The sequence below is a fragment of the Salvelinus sp. IW2-2015 genome, linkage group LG19 (genome assembly GCF_002910315.2).
Source record: "Salvelinus sp. IW2-2015 linkage group LG19, ASM291031v2, whole genome shotgun sequence".
NCBI lineage: Eukaryota > Metazoa > Chordata > Actinopteri > Salmoniformes > Salmonidae > Salvelinus > Salvelinus sp. IW2-2015.
In genome coordinates, this window is record NC_036859.1 from 10,301,124 (window position 1) to 10,320,771 (window position 19,648).

A 19,648-nucleotide genomic window follows, 5' to 3' on the forward strand; every position below is an offset into this window, starting at 1 on the left:
TAATCTTGTGTTAACATCAGACCTTATTTTCGGAGTTTATTCTAAAAACCTATTCTTTCACCATTCATTTTTCCCATATGGCTGAGCGAACCAGGTCACAGATTTCTGGGTTTTAGGACTACACGCAAAGACAGAAACTCTCTGCTCAAGCTTCCAATTTTCATTCATGCCACAAGGTGGTAGACTATACGGAGCGCTTCAAATTAAAATAATTCCGGCTTCATGCGCCATTGGGAGTGTTCCCATAGCGCTGACGTCATCCACGTAGTCCTATCTCTTGGTTTTAATATCTATGGTTTCACAGCGTTGTTTCTGAAACCAGGAAGATGGGTTTGGAATCGTCGAAATGGGCTATAATATTCTTCGTTTGTTGGCTTTACAAAAGTAAGTTTACCCTTTGTTTATAATACTAGCTACATACGTTCAGTTACCTATAATTACCGTTTTAGTTTGGCTTAGCAAGTTATCCTCTTTGTTGGGCTATTGCATTGGCTATTTCCATTGTAACTCGCAGCTAACGTTACTGTAAATGGTATAGTAGCTAGCTTAGAGCCCAAGGCTACATCTAAATTCTAGCCAGTTACAACGATAATGATGACAGTGAGGTCATATTTTTACCCCATTACACTCTTCGACAAACACAATTAACGTTATGTAGCTAGTTTGTTGAAGTCCCGTATGAGATGCACTTAGCTAGGTTAGCCAGCTGGCTAGTTAACACGATTGTAAAACTGATAGCTACTGTAACTCGTGATCTTAAGTCAAACAGTGAGTGGGTGGCTATACAGGCATTATAGGCTTCAGGATGACTGGATGAAAGCACATTGGATGTGTAGCAATATGGTTAGGTGTCTTGGGAATGGGAATACATGACTACAGAAACTGGCCACTTCAATTGTATTTTTCTTTTGTCTTTCAGATGTGAGCTGTAACTCTGTTGAGCAGAAGATTTATGTGGAGCTGAATAACACTGTACCATGCGTTCGACTGCTCAATGCTACACATCAGATTGGCTGCCAGTGTGAGTGACATAGCATGACACACACTGGATTTCTTTGTAGAAGGAATGTGGGTGTCATTTCCAGTGTCTTTTTAAAAGAACATTCTACTCCAAAATGAATTAAAATCTAATGGATGGCAAAACCATCTATCTCTCCCCCCCCCCCCCCCCCCCCCCCTTCCCAGAAATGAACCCAAGTACATATTGGTCCAAATTTTTTTTACGGTTTATTCTTTTACAATAGCGTTTTAAAAAATTTAAAAAACATTAAATAGGCCTAATACTCCTACCGTGGCACATTTTCAAGATGCTAGAGAGCTCAACATGTGAGACTGTGTGTGTGCGTGTAAGATGGCGCTGCAGTGCATAGCAGCTGTTTTACGGGCTCCTGGCCAATTCTGCTAAAATTCTGCAATTCTGTCAACTTTGTACACACCTACTCATTCCAGGTTTTTTATTTTTTTAACTATTCTACATTGTAGAATAATAGTGAAGACATCAAAACTATGAAATAACACACATGGAAACATGTAGTAACCAAAAAAGTGTTAAACAAATCAAAATATATTTTATATGTGAGATTCTTCAAAGTAGCCACCCTTTGCCTTGATTACAGATTTGCACCCTGTAGACCTAAGCAAGGCTTTTTCTGTATCCAAAAGGGGCTACTTTCCTGTAATTCCATTTTTTATTTCACGTTTTATTTAACCAGGTAAGCCAGTTGAGAACAAGTTCTCATTTACAACTGTGATCTGGCCAAGATAAAGCAAAGCAGTGCAACACAAACAACAACAGAGTTACACATGGAATAAACAAACGTACAGTCAATAACACAATAGGAAAAATCTATATACAGCGTGTGAAAATTTAAGTAAAATTAGCGAGGTAATGCAATAAATAGGCCGTAGTGGCGAAATAATTACAATTTAGCAAATTTACACTGGAGTGATAGATGTGCAGCAGATGAATGTGCAAGTAGAGATACTGGGGTGCAAAGGAGCAAAAATTTTAAAAACTATAACAATATGGGGATGAGGTAGTTGGATGGGCAATTTTGAAGATGGGCTATTGTTAGAGGAATGTATTTCCTATATGTTCAATTAAAACACTCTGTCCGTTTCTAAGAATTTGTAAAATACTTATTTGCATAAAATGGACAGAGACCAGTCTCATAATTAATCAGTAGCGTTTATTTTCGAGAGCTCTGATCATAGTACAATTTACATCAGGTTATATAATAAAAATGACGTCATAGGTTTTTAAAATGTCCTTCCTYCTCTCGGATACAATGGCAATATAGTTCACAAGCCTTCCCACATTGTCTGCCACCTGTTAAACAATCTACYACTAGCCCAAGGTCTCTCCTCTCCCTGGGTAGAGACAGAATGTCCTGTAAGGAACACAGCATTCCAGCCGGTCTGATGATAGCTCCATTCGTTTCTAACAAGGAACAGAAAGTCCTTGTTCTAATTCTTGACTAAAACTACACACATTATATTCAGTATTATGATTATAATAAGATTCATACATCCACACAGTAACATAGTAGTATTCTGTTTAGTTATAGGTTAAATGTATACATAATTTAGTCATTATTCATAAAAATCCCATAAGTTATGTACAGGTGCATTGATCTGTAAGCTGCTCTGATAGCTGATGCCTAAAGTTAGTGAGGGAGATATGAGTTTCCATCGTCAGTGATTTTTCCAATTCGTTCCACTCATTGGCAGCAAAGAACTGGAAGGAAAGGTGGCCAAAGGAGGAATTGGCTTTGGGGGTGACCAGTGAAATATACCTGCTGGAGCGCGTGCTACGGGTGGGTGCTGCTATGGTGACCAGTGAGCTGAGATAAGGCAGGGCTTTACCTAGCAAAGACTTATAGATGACCTGGAGCCAGTGGGTTTGGCGACGAATATGAAGCGAGGGCCAGCCAACGAGATCATACAGGTCGCAGTGCTGGGTAGTATATGGGGCTTTGGTGACGAAACAGATGGCACTGTGATAGACTGCATCCAATTTGCTGAGTAGAGTGTTGGAGGCTATTTTGTAAATGACATCGCCGAAGTCAAGGATTGGTAGGATAGTCAGTTTTACGGGGGTATGTTTGGCAGCATGAGTGAAGGAGGCTTTCTTGCAAAATAGGAAGCCGATTCTAGATTTAATTTTGGATTGGAGATGCTTAATATGAGTCTGGAAGGAAAGTTTACAGTCTCACCAGACACCTAGGTATTTGTAGTTGTCCACATATTCTAAGTCAGAGCCGTCCAGAGTAGTGATACTAGGCAGGCGGGCAGGTGAGGGCAGCGATCGGTTGAAGAGCATGCATTTAGTTTTACTTGCATTTAAGAGCAGTTGGGAGGCCACGGAAGGAGAGTTGTATGGCATTGAAACTCGTCTGGAGGTTAATTAACAGTGTCCAAAGAAGGGCCAGACGTATACAGAATGGTGTCGTCTGTGTAGAGGTGGATCAGAGAATCACCAGCTGCAAGAGCGACATCATTGATGTATACAGAGAAAAGAGTTGGCCCGAGAATTGAACCCTGTGGCACTCCCATAGAGACTGCGAGAGTTCCGGACAACAGGCCCTCCGATTTGACACACTGAACTCTGTCTCAGAAGTATTTGGTGAACCAGGCGAGGCAGTCATTTGAGAAACCAAGGCTATTGAGTCTCCCGATAAGAATGTGGTGATTGACAGAGTCAAAAGCCTTGGTCAGGTCAATGGATAAGGCTGCACAGTATTGTCTTTTGTCGATGGCGGTTATGATATCGTTTAGGACATTGAGCATGGCTGAGGTGTACCCATGAACAGCTCGGAAACCAGATTGCATAGCGGCGAAGGTACGGTGGGTCTTGCCCAGCTGATTTGTAGGGGTCCAGATTTTGCAGCTCTTTCAGAACATCAGCTATCTGGATTTGGCTGAAGGAGAAATGGGGGAGGCTTGGGCAAGTTGCTGTGGGGGATGCAGAGCTGTTGACTGGGGTAGGGGTAGCCAGGTGGAAAGCATGGCCAGCTGTTGAAAAATGCTTATTGAAATTCTCGATTATCGTGGATTTATCGGTGGTGACAGTGTTTCCTAGCCTCAGTGCAGTGGGCAGCTGGAAGGAGGTGCTCTTATTCTCCATAGACTTTACAGTGTAACAGAACTTTTTGGAGTTTGTGCTACAGGATGCAAATTTCTGTTTGAAAAAGCTAGCTTTTGCTTTCCTAACTGCCTGTGTGTATTGGTTCCTAACTTCCCTGAAAGGTTGCATATCGCGGGGGCTATTCGATGCTAATGCAGTACGCCACAGGATGTTTTTGTGCTGGTGTAACAGTACTCTTCTTGCGTTGTGTACAATCAATCATCGACACAAACTCCAACTTGTAGCACCAGTCATGGAGCTTTATTCTGATAGAAACAGCACAAAATTGCACGTCATGCAATGCACGGCTCACCATCCAACTCTGCACTCACGCACGCTGGTTTGGGGCTTGTTCACTGGGCAATGTAGTTACCAAAATAATACAACAATTACAATATACAGTGATCCCTCGCCACTTCGCGGTTCACTTATCGCGGATTCGCTATTTCGCGGATTTTCATAATGCATTTTTTTTTTTTTTTTGGTGCATTGTGCTCTGCATTCTGATTCGCTAAAAACTCACTCCCGCTTCTTGTATCAAAACATGCTACGAATTGTGCTATCATTTTGTCGTCTCGTGCAGTTATGTGTACGTACATAAAACAGCTTGGCAAATTTACATTAAGTTGGCCAAATTATCTTGTAATTTCGAACATCTCCTAAACCCATAATGTCGACGAAACGGCCTACACGTGAGTCACTGTATTTGTATACATGTAATAGTTGCTAATTGTAAAAAAAAAAAAAAAGTTTTCTATTTCGCGGATTTCACTTATCGCGGGTCATTTTCGGAACGTAACCCCCGCGATAAACGAGGGATTACTGTACAATATAATAATTTGAACAATGTACCTGATAGAAACAGCACAAAATTGCACGTCATGCAATGCACGGCTCACCATCCAACTCTGCACTCACGCACTGTACAAAATATATAACCCCCCCCCACCAGACACAGTAAGTTGCTAGCTAGTATTAGCGGGAATTCTCTACAACAAAATGCACAACAAATATTCACCAAAAAATACTGCATCTTATGTGTGATGTTCAAATAACATTTACAAACAAATTGATATAGATTGCACATTTAAATCATCACTTGGGAGTATAAAAATCACTTGACGTACAGTGCTTTGCAACCAACAACTTACCGCAGGTTTGGTGCTTGTTCACTGGGACGATTCTAACTGAAACATCCTCCCTCATAAGCAAGCTACGCAAACCAGCCAATAAGATGCCATGTTGAGTAGGTGAAGGCAAGACAAAACCAAAAACCCATTGGCTTAACAATAAAGTGGCAAGGGGAATCACAATATAACCCTGTTACACTGGTCAAGGGCAGTTAGGTCTGGAGTGAACCAAGGGCTATATCTGTTCCTGGTTAAAAAAAAATTGAATGGGGCATGCTTATTTAAGATGGTGAGGAAAGCACTTTTAAAACCTCTTGAAGCTAGGGGGCAGTATTTTTATGTTTGGAAAAATAACATTCCCAAAGTAAACAGCCTATTTCTCAGGCCCAGATGCTAGAATATGCATATAATTGGCAGATTAGGATAGAAAACACTCTAAAGTTTCCAAAACTGTCAAAATATTGTCTGTGAGTATAACAGAACTGATTTTGCAGGCGAAAACAAGAGGAAATCCAACCAGGAAGTGCCTCTTATTTTGAAAAATCCCTGTTCCATTGCCTGCCTTTCCTCCATTTAAAGGGATATCAACCAGATTCCACAGGGTGTGAACAGTCTTTAGACATAGTTTCAAGCTTTTATTCTGAAAAATTAGAGATTTATCACATCGCGTCAGTGGACTGCCAGATGTCCTTCGATTAGTTCATGCGCGCGACAGTGGTGGCTAGACATTTTCTTTCTCGCTTGTATTGAATAGTTTACCGTTCGGTTGAAATATTATCGATTATTTATGTTAAAAACAACCCGAGGATTGATTGTAAAAAAAAATAATAAAAAATAAAATAAAATAAAAAAACATTTGACATGTTTCTACGAACTTTATGGATACAATTTGGAATTTTTGTCTGCCCGTCATGACCTGCACGAGCCTGTGGATTACTCAACAAAACGCGCCAACCAATGGAGGTTTTTGGATATAAAAATAATCTTTATCGAACAAAACAAACATTTATTGTGTAACTGGGAGTCTCATGAGTGCAAACATCTGAAGATCATCAAAGGTAAGCGATTAATTTGATTGCTTTTCTGACTTTCGTGACCAAGCTACTTTGCTGCTAGCTGTTTGTAATGTTTTGTCTACTGATCGATGTCCTCACACAAACGCTTGGTTTGCTTTCACTGTAAAGCTTATTTTCAAAATCTGACACGCCAGGTGGGTTAACAACAAGCGAAGCTGTGTTTTGGTATATTGCACTTGTGATTTCATGAAAATGTAATATTTTTAGTAATTTAATTTGAATTTGGCACTCTGCAATTCAGCGGATGTTGACAAAAATGATCCCACTAAAGGGATCTGTGCGCCAAGAGGTTTTAAAGAATAACCAGGCATCCTCTACTGACGGAATGAGGTCAATATCTTTCCAGGATACCCAGGCCAGGTTGATTAGAAAGGCCTGCTCGCTGAAGTGTTTTAGGGCGTGTTTGACTGTAATGAGGGGTGGTTGTTTGACCACGGACGCAGGCAATGAGGCAGTGATCGCTGAGATCCTGGTTGAAGACTGCATGGAGCAGAGAGAAAATGTTGCAGTTTTTCAATAACTTTTTTTCTGCAATTCTACACATTTTGCCATGGCTAATTTTGTGTTTTTATGCTCAAACAACAAAATCAACAAGGACCCCAATTTGGGCATGTGGCCTGCGTGCCCGGTCGGTAATCCGTCCATGCCAATAGTACTCCTAAATTCATAGTCTATTTTATTGGTTTCATTGTTTTAGCTTTTATTTTGGTGATTTCTAGTTCTTAAAAGTTGAGATTATAAAAAAAAATATAGGTCAATTATCTTTTCTACAAACTTTCTGACCGGTTTTAAGTTTACACTGAACGCATTTTTCCCTCCTGAAAATGTATTTTTTTTTTATGTGGGTGGCGGCAACAATTTAGCAGCAGCGGTATGCTAAATTAATACAGGGGAAACACTGACTGTGGTTTCTAACCAAGCATTACTTTTCGTAATGCTGGAATACAGATTGAAGATTTGCATACTAAGACAAGCGTTTTTTCTATCCTGTGTGTCAGCCTCGATATCAGGTGATACAGGTGTGATCCATGTCTTGGAGTCTGAGGCAGATCTCGAATGGCCTTTGAGCAAAGGACCCAATCCTCCTTATATGGTTCTGTTGGAATCATCCCTCTTCACCAGGTAGGCTACACACACAGCCAAAAACATTTTAACACACTCACTCACAGTGAGTATTGTTCATCACAGCCGCACAATGATATGATCCATGTCCTAGTAGCCCCGTCACGCTCAAGGATTGTCTTCTCTCTACAGGTCCATCATGATGAAGATGAAGAATGAATCCAATAGGGTAGCTGGGGTTGCAGTGGTGGTCCCAAATACTAGCCCACCAGAGTTCTCGCCACACACGACATGTCCCAATGAGAACACAGGTAGGTGGATCAGACGTTAGGACTCCAGTCCGTCAAAATGATTAGAGTACCAGTCAAAAGTTTGGACACACCTACTCATTCAAGGGTTTTTCTTTTTTCTCTTTTTTTACTATTTTCAACATTGTAGAATAATAGTGAAGACATCAAAACTATGAAATAACACATGGAACGATGTAGTAACCAAAAAAGTGTTAAACAAAATAAATGTTATATTTGGGTTTCTTCAAAGTAGCCACCCTTTGCCTTGATGACAGCTTTGCACACTCTTGGCATTCTCTCAACCAGCTTCATGAGGTGGTCACCTGGAATGCATTTCATTTAACAGGTGTGCCTTGTTAAAATTTCATTTGTGGAATTTCTTTCCGAAATGCGTTTGAGCTAATCAGTTGTGTTGTGACAAGGTAGGGGTGGTATACAGAAGATAACCCTATTTGGTAAAAGACCACGTCCATATCATGGCAAGAACAGCTCAAATATGCAAAGAGAAACGACAGTCCATTACTTTAAGACGTGAAGGTCAGTCAATCCGAAAAATTTGAAGAACTTTGAACATTTCTTCAAGTGCAGTCGCAAAAACCATCAAGCGCTATGATGAAACTGGCTCTCATGAGGACTGCCACAGGAAAGGAAGACCGAGTTACCTCTGCTGCAAAGGATGCGTTCATTAGAGTTACCAGCCTCAGAAATTGCAGCCCAAATAAATGGTTCAGAGGAGACTGCGTGAATCAGGCCTTAATGGTCGAATTGCTGCAAAGAAACCACTACTAAAGGACACCAATAAGAAGAAGAGACTTGCTTGGGCCAAGAAACGTGAGCAATGGACATTAGACTGGTGGAAATCTGTCCTTTGGTCTGATGAGTCCAAATTTGAGATTTTTGGTTCCAACTTCCATGTCTTTGTGAGATGCAGAGTAGGTGAACGGATTATCTCCGCATGTGTAATTCCCACCGTGAAGCATGGAGGAGGAGGTGTGATTGTGTGGGGGTGCTTTGCTGGTGACACTGTCAGTGATTTATTTAGAATTCAAGGCACACCTAACCAGCATGGCTACCACATCATTCTTCAGCGATTTCCCATCTGGTTTGTGCATAGTCCCACTATCATTTGTTTTTCAACAGGACAATGACCCAACACACCTCCAGGCTGTGTATGGGCTATTTGACCAAGAAGGAGATTGATGGAGTGCTGCATCAGATGACCTGGCCTCCACAATCAGCCGACCTCAACCCAATTTGAGATGGTTTGGGATGAGTTGGACCGCATAGTGAAGGAAAAGAATCCAACAAGTGCTCAGCATATGTGGGAACTCCTTCAAGACTGTTGGAAAAGCATTCCAGGTGAATCTGTTTGAGAGAATGCCAAGAGTGTGCAAAGCTGTCATCAAGGCAAAGGGTGGCTACTTTGAAGAATCAAAAATATATTTGGATTTAACACTTTAGGGGGGAATTACATGATTTCATATGTGTTATTTCATAGTTTTGATGTCTTCACTGTTAGTGTACAATGTAGAAAATAGTCAAAATAAAGACAAACTGTTGAATGAGTAGATGTGTCAACTTTTGACTGGTACTGTATGTGATCTTTTCTAACTGGGGTGCTTTTTAAACGTCATTTGTTTTACTTGGTTTACTTTTTCCTCAGGTGTATACTCTGACAACTATGGTCCTAATTTGGCACACTGTAACACTACTGTATGGAACCCTCTGGGGAACGGTCTATCCTATGAGGATTTTGACTTCCCTGTCTTCTCCCTGAAAGAAGACAACGAAACAGAGTTCATCAAACAGGTGAGGGATCACTTCAAGCTGTCACAACCCAGTCAGGATTAATATCATGTCACTTAATGACCATTAACTGTCTTTATCCGAAGAACATCCTACAGTATTTCTGTGTATTGAAACTGTACCCTTCATTCTGATAAATGTATCCACTCTACTTGCAGTGCTACTTGGACCATAATCGCGCAGTGAACGGCAGTGCCCCGCAGTACCCTTTGTGTGCCATGCAGCTCTTCTCCCACATGCACGCAGTCACCAATACTCCAACCTGCATGAGACGCAACGACATCAACTTTAGCATCAACCCAGGTACACAAACAGCCACTGTCGTTAGCAGAGATGCATTATTGTTAGGGCCATGCTTTTTAGGCACTTTGCTTTTACCAGTATTTCCAGTTTTATCCACTAGGTTTGCTGCAGGTAGAAAATCCTAGGAAACATTCTTTAATTGTCTCCAATCAATCAAGGAATGTCTGGTTGTGCTTCTGTGTTTGGTGGGGGCAGGGCCGGTCCTGTACTTTCTGCCGCCCTAGCCGAGACAGAATCTGACACTCCCCCTCATAGGCCTATGCTACAAATGAAACACAATTTTTAACACATCTGGTTAGTAGGCTATATAATCTGTTCAATGTCAATAACAGCCTAATATTTTCTATCTGATTACATTGATAAAATCATAAACATCTTAGACATCCTTATGAAGCACGGCACTTTCAAAAGTTACCTTTGCACCCAGACAGAGGCTCTACTGACACAGAAAACTGTAAGCTTTAACTGCTGGCTACTCGTTTGTTGTATAACCCAACAACAGAAGTGCTTCCCTAAAAGCTGCCTGGGTTTAAACAAACATCTCTTTTCAGAAAGAGAAAAGCTCAATTAATAGGGACAGAATAGTCCTTTTTTTTTATCTCCTTGGATATTATAGGCGCAGTTTAGCTTCAGATTGTCATTGAGAGGAATCAATATATCCCCATATGCATTGGAGTCATGTCTTTCGCAGGCATTTTAGAGCTTGTTTCTACCATAAGGCATCACCAAGTTGAAGCATTGTTATAAACTCAGCAAAAAAATGTGTGTAAATCGTGTGTGAGCGGTGTGGTCAGCATGTAAGATGTTTGGTGCAGAAATTCTCAATGAAAAAATTTGCTTGAAAATGAGTCGTCTCTCGTTGAATGACAACAGACTTTACTGAAGAATCCCTACTCTTGATCAATCAGACAAAGGGGCGTAGACTTTGGATACCGATTTCTGATTGGGCACACATTTCTTTGTTGTTGAGGCAAACTGCCGACAAAAGCCTTACCAAAGTCCAAAGCGAACAAAATCGTCACAACATATACACAAACTCTTCCGAACTGTATCGGCTGGGAAGCATGCAGACGTCTTAAGCCATGGAAGGCGTACTCTGCGCATCTTGAATTGTGAGGTGAAGAATCACTGCTCTACAAATAGTATTCCTTGCCAAATAATAGGCTTTGTGCGATTTAAGATTCACTGAGCTACACCTCGCCTGGCTCAGGCGATTTCCCCCCCCCTGCCCCCACCACCAAACACACACGTACAACCAGACATTGATTGATTGGAGACGGCTTGTGTCAATTTAATTAATGTGTGTAAATGTGGGAGGCGTATATCTGCAGATCTTAATCGCACAAAGCCTATTTGGGATTGTGGCTAGGTTTGTCAGCCGACTTTCTACCTGCAGCAAACCTAGTAGATAATGCTGGAAATAATGGTAAAAGCAAAGTGCAAAAAATAAAGTATAAAAACCATGGCTCTAATTATTGTGTATATGTGAATAGTTAGTATACACATTCCATCATGTACACTGAGTGATGATTCACCAGGTGAAAGCTATGATCCCTTTAAATACCAGTTAAATCCAGTCCAATCAGTGTCGATGAAGGGGAGGAGACATGTTAACGAAGGATTTTTAAGCCTTGAGACATGGATTGTGAGACATGGAGAGGGAATGGGCAAGACAAAAGATTTAAGTGCTTTTGAACAGGGTGTGTCAAGAACTGCAACACTGCTGGGTTTTTCACAGTTTCCCGTGTGTATCAAGAATGGTCCACCACCCAAAGGACATCCGATCAACTTGACACAACTGTGGGAAACATTGGAGTCAACATGGGCCAGCATCCCTGTGGAACGCTTTCGACACCTTGTAATCCATGCCCCGAAGAATTGAGGCTCTTCTGAGGGCAAACGGGTATAACTTAATATTAGGAAGGTGTTCCTAATGTATTGTACACTCAGTGTATATCTCACTCACATATCTACCTCTCTCACAGAGATGGTGTGTGACCCTCTGGGTGATTATAATGTTTGGGGTTCCATTCGACCCTATAACGACACCGTCTTGGGCCACAAGGAGAACGAGAGCGTTGTTATAGCAGCAGCCAGGGTAAGTGACACAAAGGCCTGCCTCCCTCTTACACATCTTGTCACATGTTCACAGATGTGTTAATGCTGTGTTCATAACCAAGTGGAAAGGTGGTAATTACCAGTTGTAAATACCAGTTGGATGCTTTGAGCTTGTTGAGAACCAATTGGCTAATGGTCAACAAGCTACATCAACAATAAACTAAAAGTACAGCTATTTTGCTTGTAAAAAAAATGGTGTTCAAACCCCATGTTAATAGATTGCTTTTTAGAAATATTGTTTTGTTACATTTAACTGCAGAAAATTCTGTTATCGTGGCCATTTCCTTAGTAGGTGACGTCAGAGGTCAGCATGTGGGAGAAGTCGGAGCTCAGGGATGATAGACGAGTTTCCCACTAGTAATTATGAGTTGGAGGTGTGTTCAAGTGGATTCTTCCCAGTCGTATGTGGTAAATACCACCTTCCCACTTGGTTATGAACGCAGCATAAGCCTTTTGGAATTTATGCAAAACGGTATACAAGACGAGCCACATTCCTGTGTGTGTTATACACATCTTGATTTAAGGAGTTTAAAAACTGCTTTGGTAATTTGCTCAGTACCATTTTCCTTCCTATACAATCCTTACATAGTTTTCTTTCTTGTTTGAAGTTCATGAGCAATTGACTGGACACCTTGCACTCTCCGTTTTTGTAGCTGGACAGCAGGGCATTTTTCTGGGAGGTTTCAACTGGAGCAGAGGGAAGTATCTCCGGGTTTGTCACTCTGCTTGCTGCTGCCCAGGCACTGCGTGAAGTCACTCACGAGGCCCCTCCCATACGGAATATCCTCTTTGCCTTCTTCCAAGGGGTGAGTTCCTTCTGTCTCCCTAAGCAAGTCAGTCTAGTATGTGTCAATTATGGTACACGAGTCCCATGTGGTCACTATCATATAGCAGTATTGTTTAGTGTTTTACTATATGAGCGAGGATGTTGATCGCTTATTCCTCTCTTTCAGGAAACCTTTGACTACATTGGCAGCTCTCGGATGGTTTACGACATGGAGAACGGCAAGTTTGTGATAGACCTGGACAATGTTCACTCAATACTAGAGATTGGTCAGGTAAGGACATGCGTATACAGTCTCATTGAATACTCAAACACACGCAGGCATATTTTTGTAAAACACATGGGTATACAATCAACCAATACTGAGTGATGGATCTTTTATGTTATTTGTAAGGTGGCCGTGCACAGTGGCACCAACCTCTTTCTCCACTCAGACCCTGTGTCCAGGAGTAACGACACTGTCAATGACGAGGTGAGGGAGGGTTTTCTTTTTCTTTCTTTGTGCCTCTTACCTGGGCCACCTGTTTTTTTTCTATACTCTTTTTTAAAATCCTTTCTCTCAACCCACTTTTCCCAACCTCTTACTCTGTTTCAGGTTAAGAATTTTGTGAAAAATTTACAGTCCTCCACGGCTGGGCTCAGCTTCTTATTGGTTGAGCCTAATGTCTCTCAGCCACTCCCACCCTCCTCCCTCCAGCGTTTCCTGCGAGCTCAGCCAATCCCAGGGATTGTGCTTGCAGACCACGAATCCGCTTTCAACAACAGGTGAGTCAGTGTTTGACTATGGTCTGTCGTTGCTGTTCATTTTTATTACGGCAATATTAATCTTGTCTGATTTCTTCATTAGTAGTGAGGAGGGTTCTGTCCTGTTTGCCCATGCACAGGTACTATGAGAGTTTTTACGACAATGCTGCTAACCTGAACCTGACCTATCCATCTTACTTGAGTCCAGAGGAACAGCTGGAGTTTGTGACTGAAACTGCAAAGGTATTCTTACCAGAGCAATCCCACTGATCCATCCATTGCAGTAGGTACAGTTGCCTTTACATCGTGATCCATTGTTACAACAATGTATTCTCCCTCCCTCCCTCTACTCTTTCAGTCCCTTACTGACGTGGCTACGGTGGTTGCACGTGCTCTCTACAAGCAGGCCGGGGGAGACGATTCCCTAGTCAACAACATCAAAGCAGACCCCAAAATAGTGAGACTCGATGAATGATTACCTGTTCAGCTGTTGTACATGTCAAACTGATCAGTCATACTGTTATAGTCTGTTATTTTCCATGACTGTCAATATTTCTGTTAACATAAGTCACTTGTTTATTCTCAGCATCTAAAATATTTTCAAATTTCAAGTTTTTGGGACAGTAAGCAGAATTATTTGACCAAACACTCAATCTCTCTCTCAGGTTACCCAGATGCTGTATGGGTTTCTGGTTAGTTCCAACAACAGTTGGTTTCAGGCAGTGATGGCCCCAGAACTAAAGAACATTCTCAGTGAGTTTTAGTTCACACCAGGAAACAGCCTTTAACCCTACAGAGGCAGTCTGCTTCTACCAATGTCATAAACACACATGCAGCTATGGAGCATGTTTACATGTTTACTAGTCAGACACACTTGCATCCATAAAGAAGGTATTGGGGTACTTGGGTCTTCATTGCTTTGTATTTTTCTGTCTCCTAGAGCCCAGCCCACCAGAGTACTATGTTGGTGTTGTCATGTCTTCCACTCCAACTCGTCTGGTCCAGTACCTCCTGGCCAATTTAACTGGAGCAGCCACCAACCTCACCCAGAGTCAGTGCCAGAAGCCAGATGAGCTGCCGAACGAGAGCAGACAGGTAGGTGTGCCGCTGGATCTGTCTGTCTGTGTGCAGATGGATAGATGTATAGCGTATCACTGTTTGCATCGGGAAAAAATTAAATAATATTGTTTATTTGTACACTATGGTGCTGGAATCCCACCACACTCATTCACTGTTTCTCTCGCAGATGTACTCCTATCTCTGGGTTCAGGGCGTTGTCCCACCCAACAGCACCCAGAGGGATTCTTTCTGCGTACGTGCATCGGTACGCCTGACCAAAGCAGTGTCCCCTGCCTTCGAGCTGAGAGAGTATGCTTCTAAAAACTATTCCACGTGGACAGAATCACGGTGGAAGTTCATCAAAGCTCGAATTTTCCTAGTAGCGAGCCGGGACTTGGAGGTAAAACTGCAGTCTTCTTACCTTCCATGATCCACATCTGTTTAATCAATTACAGTTGTGTTGCTTAGGTTCAAGTGATTTCTGTTTGAACCAGTTATCATGTTTAGGTAGGGAAATAGTGTCAAATTCATTGACAAGTACAATCATGTTTTTTTCCTACAGTATTCACCTCTTTCTTCCTCTTAATTTGTCTCTCATAGATGCTGACCTTAGGCGTGGGAGTGGCTGTGTTGTTCACATCCCTACTGGTGACATACTTCATCAGCACCAAGGCAGACGTCCTCTTCAGCTCCACGAGGGAACCCGCTAGCGCCGCCTATTGATTACCTCCAGGCGTTTTAACCTGTGACCAGCGACCACTACTCTCCCAACCAAACAGGAACAAACAGCATTTTTTTTTTTTCGTTTTTTTTTTTTTTTTACACACGATAGGCAGACAGGCAAAGAAGTTAAGCAGAATAGATTGTTTTATCTGTGTGAGCCTGATGGACTTACACAGATGAGGTTTAACACATAACTGGAATTGACTGGCCCGGATGCATCCGGACTCATCAAGGTCAGATTGCACTGGTCTATGCCAGTGTAAAAGATGTTCATATTCATTTTTTGGTTCAGTCAAATAATGTTTTGTTTACTGTATCAATGAAGTAGGCGTTAAGCTTTGTTTGAATGTGTGTGCTTGCGTGCGTGCAGTGTGTGTAAGTGGGAGGTGAGTGAGTGCTTGCAAGCGTGTGCAAGTGTATATGTTGAGGATGCTGTTGTAGTATGTGCTTTACCTTTCTTTTCTCTGTCTGTAGTATACTGATCTATAATTTCTAGGGAGAATGAAACCTTACGTCTGGCAAATAGACTTTGGATGTGGGTTTAGCTGAATGACCACTACAGCTGTGTTCACACAGGCAGCCCAATTCTTATATTTACATCAGATCTTTTTCAGAGCTGATCTCATTGGTCAAAAGACCAATTAGTGAAGAAAATATCAGAATTGAGTGTCTGAACACATCCTGATATGCATTAAAATGTGTATATCAAAATGGTATTATTTTATTTTGTTTGCAGTCTATAAAAATCTACTTTGTTATTTTAAATCTATTAATAATTTGCAGGATCATGCCCCCCAGAGGTTTTTATGTATTGATGGAAATGTCAAATGATACGGGGTGTGTTTGTAAGTGAAGGTGATCTCTGACCAACTGGGGAATAAATGTGATTATTGCCTTGATAACTAAATAAACATGGCTTTTCCAATCCTCTAGTGTTGCTTCTCTACTCTCTCCGGGCATGTGGTGTAGTGCATGGCTTAGTATATGTGTTTTTTTTCCTTCTGAGTAGTAGTTCTACAATAGGCTACTACATCAGCCGTGAGGTTCCACAAGAATTAAAAAAAGGGGGGGGGGGGGGGGTTAGGGTGTTACAGTTATTGCAAAATTCTGGGAACTTTCAATAAATTCTTGGTTTTACAGAAATCCTGGTTGGAGGTTTCTGGATTTCCTGCTTATTCCCTCCTGGTTGCAATAATCCACCAACCAGGATGTCTGGAAAACTAAGGCATTTATTGAACATTTATTGGAATTTTGCAAATTCTAGCTACAGTTCTCCTTGCAGCAGGGTATTATGCTGGCAGCACGGGCATGGATTTCTTTTACTTTTTTTCAAAATAGAGGAGTCCCCTGCAAATACAACTTCAGGAATAACATTTTTTTTTAGGTCTACTGCAGTACAACTGTTTTTTCACAGCATTGCAACCACCTTAAAAAAAAGTGAATAGATCATTTTACATGATTTTACTTTTATTGTATAGCAGTATTTCTGTCCAAATTTGATGCAGAAAAATGAATCCATGCTTTTGTTACTTCTAGGTTGACTACTGCAATGCTCTACTTTCCGGCTACCCGGATAAGCACTAAATGAACTTCAGTTAGTGCTAATATGGCTGCTAGAATCCTGACTGGAAACCAAAACCTTTTATCGTATTACTCCAGTGCTAGCCTCCCTACACTGGCTTCCTGTTAAGGCAAGTGCTGATTTCAAGGTTTTACTGCTAACCTACAAAGCATTACATGGGCTTGCTCCTACCTTCTTTCCAATTTGGTCCTGCTGTACATACCCTACCACGTAACGCTACGGTCACAAGACGCAGGCCTCCTAATTGTCCCTAGAATTTCTAAGCAAACAGCTGGAGGCAGGGCTTTCTCCTATAGAGCTCCATTTTTATGGAATGTTCTGCCTACCCATGTGAGAGACGCAGACTCGGTCTCAACCTTTAAGTCTTTATTGAAGACTCATCTCTTCAGTAGGTCCTATGATTGAGTGTAGTCTGGCCCAGGAGTGTGAAGGTGAACAGAAAGGCACTGGAGCAATGAACCACCCTTGCGGTCTCTGCCTAGCCGGTTCCCCTCTCTCCACTGGGATTCTCTGCCTCTAACCCTATTACAGGGGCCGAGTCACTGGCTTACTGGTGCTCTTCCATGCCGTCCCTAGGAGGGGTGCGTCACTTGAGTGGGTTGAGTCACTGACGTGGTCTTCCTGTCTGGGTTGGCGCCCCCCTTGGGTTGTGCCGTGGCGGAGATCTTTGTGGGCTATACTCGGCCTTGTCTCAGGATGGTAAGTTGGTGGTTGAAGATATCCCTCTAGTGGTGTGGGGGCTGTGCTTTGGCAAAGTGGGTGGGGTTATATCCTGCCTGTTTGCCCCTGTCCAGGGGTATCATCGGATGGTGCCACAGTGTCTCCTGACCCCTCCTGTCTCAGCCTCCAGTATTTATGCTGCAGTAGTTTGTGTCGGGGGGCTAGGGTCAGTCTGTTATATCTGGAGTATCCAGTGTCCTGTGTGAATTTAAGTATGCTCTCTCAATCTAAAAATGTATTAAGTGACATTGCTTATTGAGTGACTGCCAGTGACTGACATACAGTGCCTTCATAAAGTATTCATACCCCTTGACTTATTCCACATTTTGTTGTATTACAGCCTGAATTGAAAATTGATTAATTATATATATTTTCTCACCCATCTACACACAATACCCCAAAATGACAAAGTGAAAACATGTTTTTAGAAATGTTTTCACATTTATTGAAAATTAAATAGAGAAATATCTAATTTATGTAAGTATTCACACCCCTGAGTCAATACTTTGTAGAAGCACCTTTGGCAGCGATTACAAATGTTAGTCTCTAATCACTTTTCCACACCTGGATCGTGCAACATTTGCACATTATTATTTTCAAAATGATTCAACTATGTCAAATTGTCTGTTGATCATTGCTAGACAACCATTTGCAGGTCTTGCCATAGATATGACAGTATATTTAAGTCAAAACAGTAACTCGGCCACTTAGCAACATTCACTGTCTTCTTGGTGTAACCGATGTGAAATGGCTAGCTAGTTAGCGGTGGTGCGCGCTAGCAGCCTTTCAGTTGGTGACGTCACTTGCTCTGAAACCTTGAAGTAGTGGTTCCCCTTGCTCTGCAAGGGCCGCGGCCTTTGTGGAGTGATGGGAAACGACGCTTCGTGGGTGACTGTTGTTGTGTGCAGAGGGTCCCTGGTTCGCGCCCGGGGCGAGGGGACGGACTAAAGTTATACTGTTACATTGATGCTGTTGACCCGGATCACTGGTTGCTGCGGAAAAGGAGGAGGTCGAAAGGGGGGTGAATGTAACCGATGTGAAATGGCAAGCTAGTTAGCGGTGGTGCGCGCTAGCAGCCTTTCAGTCGGTGACGTCACTTGCTCTGAAACCTTGAAGTAGTGGTTCCCCTTGCTCTGCAAGGGCCGTGGCTTTTGTGGAGCGATGGGTAACGATGCTTCGTGGTTGACTGTTGTTGATGTGTGCAGAGGGTCCCTGGTTCGCGCCGGGGTGAGGGGACGCCATAAAGTTATACTGTTACATTGGTAAGCAACTCCAGTTTAGATTTGGCCTTGTGTTTTAGGTTATTGTTCTGCCGAAAGGGCAATTCATCTCCCAGTGTCTAGTGGAAAGCAGACTGAACCAGGTTTTCCTCTAGGATTTTGCCTGTGTTTAGCTCCATTCCTTTACTTTTTTATCCTGAAAAACTCCCCAGTCCTTATCGATTACAAGCAAACCAATAACATGATGCAGTCAGCACTATGCTTGAAAATGTGGAGAGTGGTACTCAGTAATGGGTTATGTTGGATTTGCCTCAAACATGTTCAGGACAAAAGTTAATTGCTTTGAAAAATTCTTTGCAGGATACATGTTTTGGAATATTTCTATTCTGTACAGCCTTCCTGTTCACTCTGTCAATTAAAGTTAGTATTGTGGAGTAACCACAATGTTGTTGATCCATCCTGTTTTCTCCTATCACAGCCATTAAACTCTGTAACTGTTTTATGGTCACTATTGGCCTCATGGTGAAATCCCTGAGTGGTTACCTTCCTCTTCGGCAGCTGAGTTAGGAAGAATGCCGTTATCTTTGTAGTGACTGAGTGTATTGATACAACATTCAAGTGTAATTAATAACTTCACCATACTCAAAGGGGTATTCAATGTCTGCTTTTTAATTTTTTTATCTACCAGTAGGTAACCCTCTTTGTGAGGCATTGGAAAACCTCCCTGGTCTTTGTGGTTGAATCTGCGTTTGAAATTCACTGCTCGACTGAGGGACTTTACAGATAATTGCATGTCTGGGGTACAGAGATGAGATAGTCATTAAAAAATCATGTTAAACACTATTATTGCACAGAGTGAGTCCATGCAACTTTTTTTTTTTTTTTTTTACAGCTTTTCAGTTACA

The 19,648-nt window shown here is 41.9% G+C and overlaps 1 protein-coding gene across 1 annotated transcript; it reads left to right on the top strand.

The window, feature by feature from the left end:
* The first annotated feature begins 241 nt into the window (after positions 1-241).
* Positions 242-16,148, top strand: LOC111979293 (nicastrin). Its single transcript, XM_024009738.2, has 17 exons — positions 242-384; positions 920-1,021; positions 7,331-7,454; positions 7,587-7,705; positions 9,348-9,493; positions 9,649-9,793; positions 11,779-11,891; positions 12,565-12,717; positions 12,865-12,969; positions 13,090-13,167; positions 13,291-13,460; positions 13,580-13,682; positions 13,798-13,896; positions 14,105-14,192; positions 14,380-14,534; positions 14,686-14,898; positions 15,099-16,148. The coding sequence occupies exons 1-17, from the start codon at positions 327-329 to the stop codon at positions 15,219-15,221; spliced, it is 2,094 nt and encodes a 697-aa protein (XP_023865506.1). The 5' UTR covers positions 242-326; the 3' UTR covers positions 15,222-16,148.
* The last annotated feature ends 3,500 nt before the right edge of the window (positions 16,149-19,648 follow it).